Source organism: Prinia subflava, chromosome 15 (assembly GCF_021018805.1).
Source record: "Prinia subflava isolate CZ2003 ecotype Zambia chromosome 15, Cam_Psub_1.2, whole genome shotgun sequence".
NCBI lineage: Eukaryota > Metazoa > Chordata > Aves > Passeriformes > Cisticolidae > Prinia > Prinia subflava.
The window spans coordinates 19617181-19631443 of record NC_086261.1 but is presented as its reverse complement, the minus strand read 5'-3'; the positions used below and the strand labels follow the sequence as shown (position 1 = coordinate 19631443).

Here is a 14263-nt window from a genome sequence, read left to right as displayed (position 1 = left end):
CGCTTTAATGGTGATGCTTCTGGACTTGTTTGTTTAGCTTATGACTTGGCCCAACAAAATTTGGGGCTGTGCTCAGCTTTCTGTGGCATGAGCCATCTCCAAAGTCAGAACTGCAGCTGCATTTTCAGACAGCCTCATCGTGCATGGGTTGGGCATCCAACGGCCAAAAGTAAAAAAAACATCTTTAAAAGCCTTTCCTTTTAAATTGAAAAAAAAAATTGCAGTATTTCTCTTAGTGCTTAAGTAAATACTTACTTTGTAAAAGACACTAAAAACGCTTTGTCTAAAATACTGGGAAAAGTTTATTTTTCAAAGCCACAGGCAGCAGTTCATGGTGCTATAGGAAATGCTAAGGCTATGCAGTCACCACCTTAAAGCAAAGCAAATCTCCCAAGTTGTTTTCTTTTTGTGTCTTTATTGCTTTTATCTCAAGAACAAAATGTACAAGTAAGGAACTCGAAAACTAATGTCCCGCCCCTTCAAACAATGGGCAAACGCAAGAGCAGGTTGGAGCCCGCGCTGATGGACATCCCAGTTCTGCGGCCGGCTCCCGGGGGGTGAGAATCCCTTCTCGTGAGCGCTGCAGGACCGCGCTTGGCGGAGCGCGCAGGCACGGGCCCCGCGGAGCGCCCGCAGCCCCCGCAGCGCCCGGGGCGGTCCCGGGGCCGGCGGCGGTCCCGGCCTGCTCCGCTGCCCGCGTTCAAACGCCCCCCGCGCTCCCATAGGCTGCGCCGGCCCGGCCGCGCTCGGCCCCCGCCGCCCCGACCATGGCGCGGGGGAGCCCGGCGGCGAGCGAGCTCCGCGGGCGGCCCCTCACCGCGCCGCGCCCGGCACAGCCTGCGGGGCCAGGACCGGCCGTTCCGCCGCCGCCGCTCCGCCGCCGTGCGGGGGTCCGGGTCCTGCGGCAAAGCGGGGGCGGGCGGCGGCGGGGCGGGCGGTCCCCCCGCGGCGGGATGGGCCGTGCCGGCAGTCGGACATGTCTGTGGCAGCGCGGGGGGAGAGGCACGAGGCGGGCGGGCGGCGCGGCCGCTGAGCGGGCGGGCCCGGGGGCAGCGCGGCCGCTCCCGCGCTCCGTGCCCCGGCGGCGGAACCCGGCTCCGGCGCACCGGGCGCCGCGGGAGACAGACTGCACTTTTATCAAACTTGAGCCTCCGCTCCCCTTCCTCTTTCTTCCTCTCTCCCTCCTCCCTCGTCTCCGCCCCTTCCCTGCCGTCCTCCTCTTCCTCCTCCCCCCCGCGCCCTGGGATGTTTATTCGGGCGGCTGCGTGAGGCGCGGGCGGCGGTGCCGAGTTTCTCTCCCCCGGCCTGAGGAGTTGCAGGCGCGCACACGCTCGCCCGGCTCCGGGGGAGAGAAGGAAACAAAATGTCTGCCAGGGCCGCGGCAGCTTCCACGAAGGTAAGACTCGGCCCCGGGGCGGCCGCGTTCCCTGCCCGCTCCGATCCTGCGGTTCTCCCGGCGCGGTTTTCCCATTGCCCCACCGAGCCCGCACCGCGGCGGCCGCGGCTTTATCCCCGCCCGCGCCGAGGGCACGGGCTAGCGCGGACGGGGGAGGTGGGCGAGGCGGGCCGGAGCCTCCCGGCCGCCTTCCCCGCAGAGCTTCGCTGCTGCCCGCCGGGAGGGGCGCGCAGGTGGCCGCACCCCCCCGGCCCGGGCCGCTGCCCCACCGGCCGCCCCCGCCCGGCCGCCCCCACCTGTTGGACGTGCGGGCCCCGGCGGCGGGACGGCTGCGGCAGCCGGGCCCTGCCCCCGGGAGAAGCCCCCGCGCTCCCGCCGGTGCGCTGGCCGTGCCCTTTTGTTCCAGGCTGGAGCCGGGTAGCAATTAGGAAAGGTTCAACCGGGAGAGTCCAGTACTGCAGGATTTTTTTCTGTGGCCGCTGAATCAGTCGGGGATGATTGTTGCTGACATACGGTAAACAGCTTTGGGGCGGCAGTAATCCGTCAGAAACTTGTGCCGGTCCTCCACCTGATCCGTAGGTGTTGCCGGTGCAGGTGCACGTTGCGGGTGTGTACTCTGACCTCCCCCGGCACTGCGCGGCCGTGAGTAATGCGAGCGGCCCCGGCGGGGAGAGGCGGAGTCAGCAACGCTCAACAGGTTATTTCTCCTTCGTGTAAAATTAAAGGTTCGCTTTGAAACTAGTTTGAATTTGAATTTCGAACTAATTTTTAGCTGGTGGCGCCTGAGTAGTTGCTCCGGCTTCAGCGCGACGAGTTCCCGTCGTGTGTGTTCGCTGGTGTTACCGGAGCTCGGCTTAGTGGTGTTTGCTTTCGAGTGAAACTATGTGGGTTTCGGTCTGATGACACTTGCTGGTATGCACTTATTCAGAAGTGGTATTCTACAGGCTAAAGTAAAATACACACCTTACTCTATTACTACCGAAAAACTTTGGTACTGGAGATAGTAAGTAACAAACTTACTATTGTTGTAAGATACTGTTAGCTGGCGTTTTTACCAACTGCAGAGTCTCACTTTCGAGGTGTGTTCAAGACAGCCTCAGCTTGCAGAGTGGAATTTAAAAAACTTAAAGGCTTGTGTTGACTACTGAGTTTCATGCCTCATTTTAAGTTTGCTTCCAGAGGTATTGTATTACATTTTAACATATACACAAGCACATTTCAATAAGAAATTGGAAGAGTATCTTATTTTGGGTAATATTTCACACTTCTGCTATCACCTAGCTATGGAGACAGATAAAACATAATTTTTACCCCTTTTCAAATGCATTTATATTACCAAAAAGTAGGACTTGAAGATAAATATTGTCTTGAATAGTGTTGTGTTAGAATTCTGCTGTGTAAGGGATTGTGAGAAATGGGATCAACTTAAATTTTGCAGATTTTTTTGTATAAAATCGGGGTATAAAATTTCATTTCTGGTTTAAAACACTCCCTTAAAATACAGCTCTTTTATGAGGCTGTGGACAAATATTGCCTTCCACACGTGCATGTACTGTCTTGAAGTGTTTTTCTATTTTTAAATATGGAAGTGTATTTAAAGTTGCAGAAGTGTACAGAAAGTGTCTCTGTTTTGGCTGTGGACTGGTGTACAGACTGTGTAATTGGAAGTTGTATCTTGCCATAGCAGTTATTTGAAACTCCTTCTGCTCATGGTCATATCACATTGGCCCTTGGAGCTTGCATACATGCATACAGTATCAGCCAATTATACTGAAAGGTATGTTAATTTAAGAATGTTGCAAAATATAGTCTCACTGGGGTTTAACTCTTTACTGGGATGCTTTCAGATTTATGGAAGTCATGTAATTGAAATAGCATATCTTTCTCAGGAAAAACACTCACTTTCTAAGTTCTGTGACTTTCAGTGTAAATTCTTGATCTGTGAGAGCTTTTTACCAAAATTATTTCTTACCTCTTTATCTCGGTCACAGTCTTTAGAGACAAGAATCTGATGCATACAGTTTGTATGAGTATCATTTTCAAAACAGGTGCTTTCAGTAGATGGATAATGTTAATTGTATTTCAATCATTCGTTCCTGGGCTGCTCTCCATGTAGTTTTAATAGTTATAGACAAGGAGATTAAAAAATTTTTGGAAATGCTAGAATATTGGGGGATTTCTGTCTTCACATTTCAGATCTTGTTTCCTTTATTTACCCCTTTGGACATGGTATCTGATTTCTCACTTTTGGGGTCATAATGCGTTAAAAAAGCCACTGTGAATGGTTTTCTCTTAACATCTACTTATACTTTTGAGCTTTGTGCCAATATCCACAGTTACCTTGCCACACTTGACCAGACAAAACCCAAAAAGAAAACAAAAGGAAAAGAAAAAAATTATTTTTCATTAGCTGACTAATTCTTATGTGTACATGAGATAATCTTGGCTGCTGTGATTGATCGTGTTAAGTCGTACTACCAACAGTCTTTAACAAACAGTTTCATTGCCCTTCAGTTTTGATTACTTAGTTTTTTTCCCCTTCTATGGTGTAAAAGAATGTGGTTTTATTAAGGTGTTAAGTGCTTTTGTAGCTGTTGGTAATACACTGTAGAAATGAAGACTTGCTGGAAGTTTAATCTGGCCGTGGCTGTTACTGCAAAATTTAAGGAGCCTAATCTCTTCTGCTGTCTTTTTGAGCAGTACTAATGGATGCTATGGGAATGACTGTCAGGGTCTTCGTAGTGCAATGTAAACTTTCTTTCTGACTTGAAGTTGGAGATTCACATATAGTCCACACCGGTAAAAAACCCAAACAAACAAACCACCCTGAAAAGCTTTTACATTGTAAATGTGGAGACAGAACTTAAGGAATGAATCTCTGAGCCTTTTTGAATGCTGAACCTGAATTCTTGAGACTTCCTTCTATTTCTAAATACATTCATGAAGAGTATTTCAGTCTTTCTCCTCAGTTGTGTAACTAATTGAATTTTGGTTATTCTAACTGGCTTTCTAGCTCCAGGCATGTATGTGTTAACTCCCCCTTGGATCAGGAGCTGAGAACATGACTGTGGTAATGGTTCAATACATGCCGATTGGAGGGACTCCTTGGTTTTCTGTTTTATAGGCAATGACCTGTGGTTTCCAGAAGTATGGGTTAGTGTTAAAATCTTACTTGGAAACACCAATGGATTTGTTTCTTGTAGAGCATGTATGTGCAAATGTTTTTAGTGGTTTTTAATTCAGTCTGTGAGATAACTACGTTTGGAGCAGTATTTCATTTTGCCCATGTAAGTCTGTATATGGGCACTGTAAAGTTAGATCAGTTCTTTCTTTGGTTGTTTGTGAGATTCTTCAACTGGAACAACAAAGAAATTAATACATAGAAGTTGTATATGGGAATATAACCAAGAATGCAGTTTAACCTAAGAATCTACCTCCTATATGGAAAAAAGAGCCTTTAAAATATTGGATTTTATTTTGCTAGTGTTTCTGTAAGTTGTATTTGGACCCTAGGAAATACTGATTTTAATGTTCTGGTAGGTATTTTTCAAAGAATAATTTATATGAATAACTTGTATTTCAGGCTTGGATTTTCTTGAATTCAGTGTTCCAGTTAGGACTATCAGCAGCTTCACCTACCAGATGATACTTCAGGGGCATTTTTCAGTAGGACTTGGGTTGCAGTGTGAGGAGAGCTGCAGTTCCACACTCTGTAGGTCATTATGAAGTGTATTCTGGAGTTTGCTTCTGGTTCAACGTGCAGCGTGGAGATTACTGTAATGTAAACAGAGCTGGAAATCTGACAGTGCCTGGCAACTGGCTCCACCTTTATAGAGTGGAAAATCAGTAAGACCTTATCAGTGACCAGCTAGCTAATCTTTGTGTCAGGGAAAGCATCTAGAAATGGGTTATTCTACATCATAGGTATTCTAACATGCACGTTGTGCTACTGCTTATGAGAATAGGTCTGTGCTAAAAACCTCTCAAAACACAGTATTTTGAATTTGTGCTTGAAGTCAGGAGGGGTTCTTGAGCTTGAATATATATCTGTTGACACTGCAATGTACCATTGTTATCAAAACCTTCCGGGTACTCATGAAAATACTTGGTTTTTAGCTACTCAGTATAAGGTACCGAGTTGGAAACTGTAACTAGTCGACTACTCAAGGCTCAGAATGGTGCTAAATATGTTGGGTTTATTACTTGACGTGCTGTGCAAAATTATTGTCTATCTCAGGTCAAAGCACTCATCCAAAAGCTTTGTATCAAAGTTGAAGTTCTGACCAAGGACTGAAGTGTTCACCCATTTTTTTTGCCAATAAGCTTTCAGCGTGAAATAGAATCCTCCTGTCTGTTTTCTTCTGCTGCCCTCTATACTCAGCAGAAAGGCCATGTCTTGTGTACACACTGGAGTGGCATGGGAAAATCTGATTAGTCACAGTGTGGGGGGAGTAAAGCCATGTCCATATCCATTTCAAAATTAGTAGTCCCAATATTTGGTTTGCAACACTGTCAAATTCTCAGTGTCAGTTTGAGTTAAGGGGTAGTATTTGAAACAAGTACTTTTATTGGTTTTGTTATGGATTAAGAAAGACATTTGTCATTTATGTCCCCACAAATATTTCCATGTTATCATGGTATAAATACAACAGAAATAATTCTCAAACTGTGCCCAGTGCTTTCTCAGGCAAATATATTACTAATGACTTCTTCACTGAATGTACTGATTAAGCAAACAGCCGTAGGGAAGTCTTAAAATGAATTCCATGAGTCTGTGCAGTGTATTTATGCTGAGTCCAAAAAGTCCTGAAATGAAAACACTGTCTTGTCTTATAATTATGCTATTTTAGGGACAGATTATTCAAATATGCACTGTACAGTCATAAATAGTAGGGGTGCTCTTGTTTCAAGGAGCTGTGACGTGCTTGAATGAAGGATCTCAATGAGGGGAGAAGATGGAGGGGCACGTTCAGCTGGATATTTAAGGTCCAGCGTGGCTCCCTTGGAGGCTGCAGAGTGGCAAATGCTGCTGAGGCCTCAAGTGTGGTGACTTGTGCAGGGACAATAGTGTCTGCTTGGTTATCCATGGGATTTTCCTGTCTGTGGTGTGCTCTCAGACAGCTGCTTAAGCCCCAAGCTCTGTGGACTGCTTGGGTTATGTAGACGGTCTACTGGAGGGTTGGAGAAATGCCCCAGTGTGTGCAGGACTGGCCACTTGGCTTCCGTTGACTATTCCTGCCTCTGTAGGGTCTGCAGTAGCTCTTTAGAGGTCTTTCCTGCATTTGCATATCAGGATTTATTTAGACACTGGAAAAATGAACTGTATTGTTAGTGCTAAAAATTTAATATTGGCTGTACATTAAAAAAGTATTTATTTTTTGAAGAGTATTTGGTGATCTCTAATAGGATTCTTGTTTTCTAATCCATTATAAACAGATGTTCTGCCCTTTTGTGGTGGGGGAGGGCAGCCTAAATTCAGTAAGATGATAGCAGTAGGGAGTGTTGCATTGAAGAAGTTCACATTCTTGGGAGAAGTGGGCAAATGTGACCTTTTTGGCCTAAATAACTCATCATAAGGTGTATGGCTAACTTCTATAGCAGAGGAAGCAACAACAGAACTTGGTATGGCTCTGATGGCCTTTTTGTCTTCCAACCCCCCATATACAAAGTACTGAAAATAGAAATTGGGCAAAAGTAGGCAGTTTGTTTGATTTGTAGTTCCCAAGGCTTTTCCCAGTAAGTACTGCACTGCAGAGCAGCCTTCTGTCTTCCTCACGTTTGCCTTTTACGTTTGACTTCTTCTTAGGAACTTAATTATAAAACATTCCCTCACCCCTCCTAAAAAGGCAGTAATTAGTTTTCAACTCGTGCTCCTTTGGGACTGTATGGGCAGTTCCTTGCCTGGTTTGAATGGGGTCCAGTAACAGTGTCTTCCCCTCTGCCCCACTGGGTCAGCAATCACTTTAACAGATGGCCCCCTTCTCTGTATCCAGCTTAAAAATTTTCTCGTGAATATTAAATGGACCTGTTCCAGCTATTTACACTCTGGGCTGGTGACTGTTTCTTAGGATGTATCCAGATGGGAGATAGAACGAGCAAGGTGCTTGGAGACTTGTTAATACACTTCAGAACATATGGTCAAGCGTTTGGACGCGGCTCTGGGAGGTGAATTGGTTTGGCTGAAATAACATCCACTGCCCTTCTTGGGGCTCTTTCTGTAGACAGCCATGGTGCTCTTGCAGCAGCATTAATGACTTAGTTATATTCACCAGGAATTCAATGACACAGAAATTACTAAGAAGTAACTTGTGGCTGAAGAGACACCGCTCAATTTTTTAAGTTAATTAAAAGGAAGTAATAACCTTAAATTATAACCAGAAGCAGTAGCATAATGAAACAGGACAGATTGTGAAATTTGAACGATTATGTCAGTTTTTCTATTACTTAAATTACAGCAGTGGTGACATGACTTTGACTGAAAGGACTGATCTGGCACATGTTGCTACTAAAAGGTGTATAAAAACGTATTTAAAAGTAAAAAAAACCCAAAAAACCAACAACCAAAACAAAGAATATATACACAGATGCTTTCAGCTTCATTGAAAATATAATAGGCATAAATTATGTAATCCAAAGATTTACTGGTTTTAATAGAAAGTAACGATTGGAATGACTGTAGCTGTAAAGCTCTAGAAGTAACTTTGAGGTGCTACATGACAATGTGGTATCAATTAATTAGTTAGCTGTAATTTGCATGGAATCAGCATAGTACCTGGGGCTAACACTGCCAATTATTGTTCATCTGATCAAATTCCAGGACTGGTAATAAATACATAATTCATGTTCATTTTGGATGACTGGCTTCCCCAGAATTAAATCTGGGAGAAGGCCAGGTCGTGTTAACCCTCTCATCATAGGATGCTTGTTTAAAAACTTTCTCATGTCACTTGACCCAGCATCGTTCCTATGTGTTATTTGGAAAAAATACTTCTTTGCCCATGAATGCCTTCACATGAATTAGTTTCTCAGCACAGTGTTAGGTGACAGGGATAATTGCTTTTCCAATAAACCTGCACTCCTGAAATAATTTTTTCAGTGGGTATTAAGATTTTGAAGCCAAGCTTAAAGGCATGGCTTTCTGACAAAAGAACTTGTGTTTCCTCCAGAATTGAAATTAAGTTGTGGAAAGTGATTGGCCGTTGCATGCAGGATAAATCTCTCTCTTAATAACCCAGCTATGTAAGAATGGAAATTCCTGGAGTGTAATCTCATATGAGAGAACTAAATGCACTTGCATTTTGATTTGGTTTTGCTCTCTATGGATAATGTAGGCTGGATTAATATTGCTAAAGCAGGGAGCATTTATCTGGGAACTGCAAGAAAGGTATACAGGTTTACAGAAACAATGAATACCATGTTTCATCTGAATCAGATAGTGCTGTAGAAGCACTCGGTGGGGTTATTTTTTCCAGTGCTCATGTAGTTTATTGTGGTTTGTTTATTGTTGGTAGTTCAGTGGTAAATCCACCCTAGAACAGCCCAGGAAAGTGCTGAGTTTCAAATGAGGGGGGTCTGTCATTTAAGTTGTTTGAATACCAGTGCTAACATAAAAGGTTTTCTTATGTGTTGTGTTTATTTGCCATCAGTAAATATCTGTATCTTGGGAAGGTGTGCAAGAATAGCAAGGAGCCAGTGGTTGAGAGCTACTGAGATGGTTTCTCCTTTAGAATGACCAACGGTGTTTGGTTTTTTGGTTTTTTTTTTCCCTTCCCGCATGATGAGGGCACCTTTTAAGTTAGTTGCATTATTGGTAATACTAGTATTGTCCTTCTGGCTGTAAACTTATTTTGGTTTACAGTAAGGTGAGATTTATGTCCTGCACTTGAAGTTGTGCTAGCATTGTAGTTTAAACAGACAGGAGATGCCTTTTAGACATAAATATGATGATTCTGCACCATGTGTTTTGCTAGCCTGAACTTCTGACTGCATTTATTGTCTGCATTAAAAAAAAAATCAACCATGCCTTAAAAGTACGTTAAACAAAAGCAAGCAGTTAGAGGAATATTGCATAGGCTTTTTTCTTCCTTGTGATGGAATTAAAATTGAGCATTTTTCCCCTGTTCTTTGTATTTGGTTTTTCTCCCAAATGTGAATGACGAATGCTTGAGTCACCTCTAGTGCAGCAGCAGAACTGGATCTGTTGTGGAGTGGTGGCAGTGGAGCAGGCGGTGCTGGTGCTGTGCAGCACAAGGGCCGAGGTGAGGGAAGCTGGGGAGCTGCCAGAGCAGCTCCTGTGCAGGGAGCCTTGGGCTGGGCTTGGTGACTGCATTCCCTGCTTTGGGGCACCACACAAACGGGAATCAAACAGTGGGCTGAAATAGTTCTGACTGTGCCTGATGAGGCTGTTGGCAGCTAAATGCTGCGTTTTTAATCTTGGGAGGTAGATTGACTGATGGATCTAATTTTGCTTTTCTATTTCTAGAAAAATCTGTTGTTGAAGTCAGTGACTGGCCTTGCTTGGCTATGAGTGAATTGCTTGGGATGTTTATAGCTGGCATCAATAATTTTTCTTTTATCTGCTAGAAAGAACTGATTTTCAACCAGATCTAAACCATTACTATGAAAATTGCATTTTGCTTGCTTCACCTTTTAACTTCCGGAACAGGACCTTTTAATTCACTCAGTAGTAGTTGCAGTCTTGCTGTATTTAAAAATTAAATAAAAATAAAAATTTTGTAGGAAGTAACTTTAAACATTTTGGAACACATTTTAAGAAATAAAAAACCCCTTCAAACATGTTTCTACTTCATAAACTACTATGGATGGTTACAAAACTTTGTCAATAGTTTTCCCGCTATCAGGAGAACAGACTTGGATGTTTTAATGTTCCTTTCTTTAATTTGGATGTTATTCTGAGTTTCCTGGATAGGCTTACAGTGTAGAGGTTAGTATGTGGCTGACCAAAACATAATACCTAAGATCTGCCTTTACTGTCCTAGCCCTTCAAGCAATGTAATTATGTTGCTTCCATGTGATAAGCCAAGGCAATTTACAGATTACTGGAATGCTTGAAAACACTGACCTTTCAGGTCACCCAGAGCCACTCCTATTATGCAGAGATTGCTGTGGCACTGTTGTAATGTGCTGGCCTGTCACATGCTGACTAACTTGCAGAAAGCTTTGATGCAGCTGTTTTAAAAATGCTTTTGCTGACTGATAGGCACTTAGGCTACTGCCTGTGAACAAAGCCAGCTCTCATTCCATGCTTTTAGCCCCCATTTTCTATAACAACACTTCTTCCCTGCTGACTACACACACAGTTCTTATCTGTGCCCAATTGTTGACTTGTCTCCATTTAAATTGTATTTGTGTTAATTTTCACTTCAAAAATAGTCGTGTGTGTGAGAGATGCGGTTTGTATGGTTTATTCAGAGCTGCTGCAAACAAGCAGCCTTGAAAAGTTCAGGCGGTGGCTGTAAAGAGTGGGTGGATTAGGGAGAAGAAAGTGTGTGTGACTGGGCAGAGCAGGGATTAAAAAACAATGGTCCTTTATTGATGACGAGTACAGTGGAAAGTAGTTTACTGCAGTGGAGCATATAGTCTATAGTTTGAGCTCGAATGCCTTTTCTTGAATTGGTGTGAAGAATAAGAAGAATTTGACAAATATTTCCTTTTAGGTTCTGATGCTTAACGGGCATCATAGATGGTAATTATACCAGTGCCTTCTTTGGTATTAGACACAGGACTAGAACATGAATAGAGATTAAGCTGACTTGATTTTTTATTTACTATCTTTACTTCGTTTTATTAATAGTTGTTAGATCAGGTAATGCCTGAATTCATGAGAAGAGGAGAAATAAATACAAAATAACATCTATAATTCCAGTAACCTGGTGAGACTGTTAGAGGAATAAATCGGTTTTCTTCTTCTGCAAAACACAGAGAATCCATATTCTCTCTGAAAATAAGGTGCTGGATGTTTGGGGGAAGCAGACATCTAATTCAAGTAAGACTCTACACAAGAAGCATGATGGCCTATTACCTACGGAGGGCAAGTTTAGCAATTCACAATTTCATCTTTGTTTCCAGGGAATATGTTTATATTTAATATATTCTGTTGGTTATCTGTATCTCAGATTCTAAGCCTGTTAGAGTTCAGTGCATTTGGAACAGAAACTAAGCATCTCTGTTCTATTCTGCTGAGAGGTGGAGAATAAAGAGGTAACATCTGATTGATACTGTATGTATCCTGTATGGCATTTTATGTAATTCTGAGCTTCTGTTGTACAGCATGACATCGTCTCCTTGTTTGGAGGGAGTGTGGCATCAGGAATTCACCTCTTACTGCAATTCCAGTAACTGCAAAATATACACAAGCTGTTCTAAAATCCTTTGAGGCAGTAGTGTTGTGTGTGCCAGGATAAGCACTGGTGTACTTAAACTTACCTTTGCTCTCTGACCACCTACTATACAATGACAATGCACTAAGACATAAATTTCGAGTTGTAAAAGAATGTAAAACATTTTTCCTGCTAAAACAATGCAGTGAAGAGAATAGAATGAGTAATGGTTTTATAGCAGGAAACTAACTGAACAGTGTAGTTACACAGTGAGTGTTTTCTGTTCTGGATATGAACTCTGTACTTGTGGTGATTGGTAGGACAAAAATATTTGGGTTTTGTATATATTTTCATATGTACTTCATAGTTGCACCTTAACTTTCATAAAAGAAAACATTTACAGAGCTCAGTTCAACATGTGTTAATCTGGATGAATTTAAATGGCATAGTGAGGCAAAAAGGATGCATAACTTACACATGTTGATAACATTACAGTATCTTTGAGAGGATTACATTTCAGAAGGGACTTCTGAAGGGGAACCTACAAAAATGAGTGGAAAAGATGCAACTAAATCAATACATTGATACAAGAGCTACAGATTTAGATACTGTCAATGCACTTAATTTTCTCCTGCAAATCATTAGAAGTTGCATGACTGTGAAGATATGACTGTTATCAGTCAAGCTTTGAAAGCATTCTGGCAGTAAGTTTTGTTTTGCTGTTCAGTTCTCATTTTAATGATAAAATTATAGTGCAGCTGTCTTGGCTGGAACTACTCCTTCATGTCTCACCTTTCTGATGAAGTTTGCACTGTTTTTTATCTTTACTTATTTAGTCTTTAGGATTTTTTTTTCCAAAGAATACTCTGGATTGAATGGTCTCTCTGCAAGCTGTGTTCTCCTGATAGGTTTTTCCATTGAACTGACTCATCAAACAGATTTGTCTGGCATCCTGAAGCTAAACTTTTCTGGCTTCTTTATCATTTAGGGGGATGCTCCTTTGAAAAAACTGTGGCTCGCTGAACTTGCAGGTTTGTAGATAACTCAGTTGCACTCCTCCCCAGTCTCTCATTCTCAGTGACAGATAACTTCATAGTTTTTTGGGCAACAGTTGAGTGAACTGAAGCTATAATCTGGGATAAACAGGTAATTCACCAAAGTTGTACAGGCTTTTCCGCTGTTAACCAAGTGCTTACCCAGTTTCTTCTCCAGCTGGTTGGATAAACAACTAGAATGTCGTTCATACTTTTCCATTTCAAAAAATGTGCTGAGTAAACGAAAAAGACATCTGCCCATTAAGCACAGATGGGAAATACTTGCAAAGAGGTGGATTTGATGGGTAGCATCTCTCAGTAATTATGTATAGACTTTTATTTTTAGTCTTTGTGTTCAGAGTTCCTCTTCTGAAATACTCTGCGTGCTTCTCATCTTCACCATAGCTTGGCTTGCAATCAGGGATTAATCTTGATGAAATGATGACTGAGGGAGAGAGCAGCTTCTCATAGGTCTGACTCTGCTTGAGTTACTGCATAATTGATTTATTTCAAAATTGAATTGAAGCCGTGACATCCACTATTACATTGTGGACACGTCTTGTAGTGATTAGTTTGGGATTCTTCACTTGGTGTGTCTTATCTCTGCAGCATCAGAACAATGTACTTGAACATAATTCATTTTTCAGTTTCTAAAAGGTACCAAACTGACTGCCATGGAAAATAATTTGTGATGTGTCTCTGTGTTAGGTACTTAGGGCTGAGAGTAAAGGTGGTTCTTCAGGCCTGTACAGACAGGGAAACCACCAGCAGTTTAACTGTAAAGGCAATTCTAAAAAGGCCACAACTTTCTCCTATTCAACAGAAAGCTTTTGGTATTCCTTACAGTGCTGTGTGTCTAGATTTTCATTGTCAGACATACACGATGGCTGTCAAACCTCTGCCAGTGTTTACTGGGGTTTATTTGTGGCCTTCTTTGATACCTCAATTATTTTTATTTTTTGTTAGTGAGTGCTTGTAGAGTGTGCAACTTTCTTCTTCCTCCTCTCAGTATTGACAACAAATCCATGAAAGTAATGGATGCACACTTAAATAAGAGCATTACTTTCGGTCATGTTGGATGGTGGTTTTTGTGAACTGGTGTAAATGGTTTAGGCTAAATGTTCTTTTAACTGGAGTAGACTAAGTTTTTTTTGGTGGTAGGGAAAAGAGCCTCTAAAATGTATTATGGAACAAATGTAAAGTGAACTCCCTAAAAAGTAAAAACGCTTTGCAGTTTAACTTTATCATTGTATCAGTCTTGTTTAGGCTGAGTTCCCAGTGCAAGCTTCAGATACTACAATTCTCTGTGTTTTGATGCTTATCACTTGCTCACATGAGAAACTCAGATTTCATCGTGTAAAAAATGTGTACGCAGTGCTAACAACAGTAGCAAAAGAAAAACCAAACTGAAAATACGCATGTATTGTATCCTGAAAATAAAGAAAACCTAAAATACTGGTTTTGAAAGTTATTTCAAAGTAGTACTGACGTTT

The 14263-nt window shown here is 42.4% G+C and overlaps 1 protein-coding gene across 6 annotated transcripts in view; it reads left to right on the top strand.

Annotated features, from left to right (window-relative positions):
- TJP1 (tight junction protein 1) overlaps positions 1 to 14263 on the top strand; it is a 158271-nt gene that overhangs the window by 89250 nt on the left and 54758 nt on the right. Inside the window, exon 1 of one of the 6 annotated variants that reach the window (XM_063413053.1) lies at positions 1232 to 1396. The exons of the other annotated variants lie outside the window; for them this stretch is intronic. Coding sequence (XP_063269123.1) covers positions 1364 to 1396 — 33 coding nt within the window. The 5' untranslated portion in view covers positions 1232 to 1363. Of the gene's footprint in view, positions 1 to 1231; positions 1397 to 14263 lie in introns of those variants that run through there. 6 annotated transcript variants of the gene reach the window in all.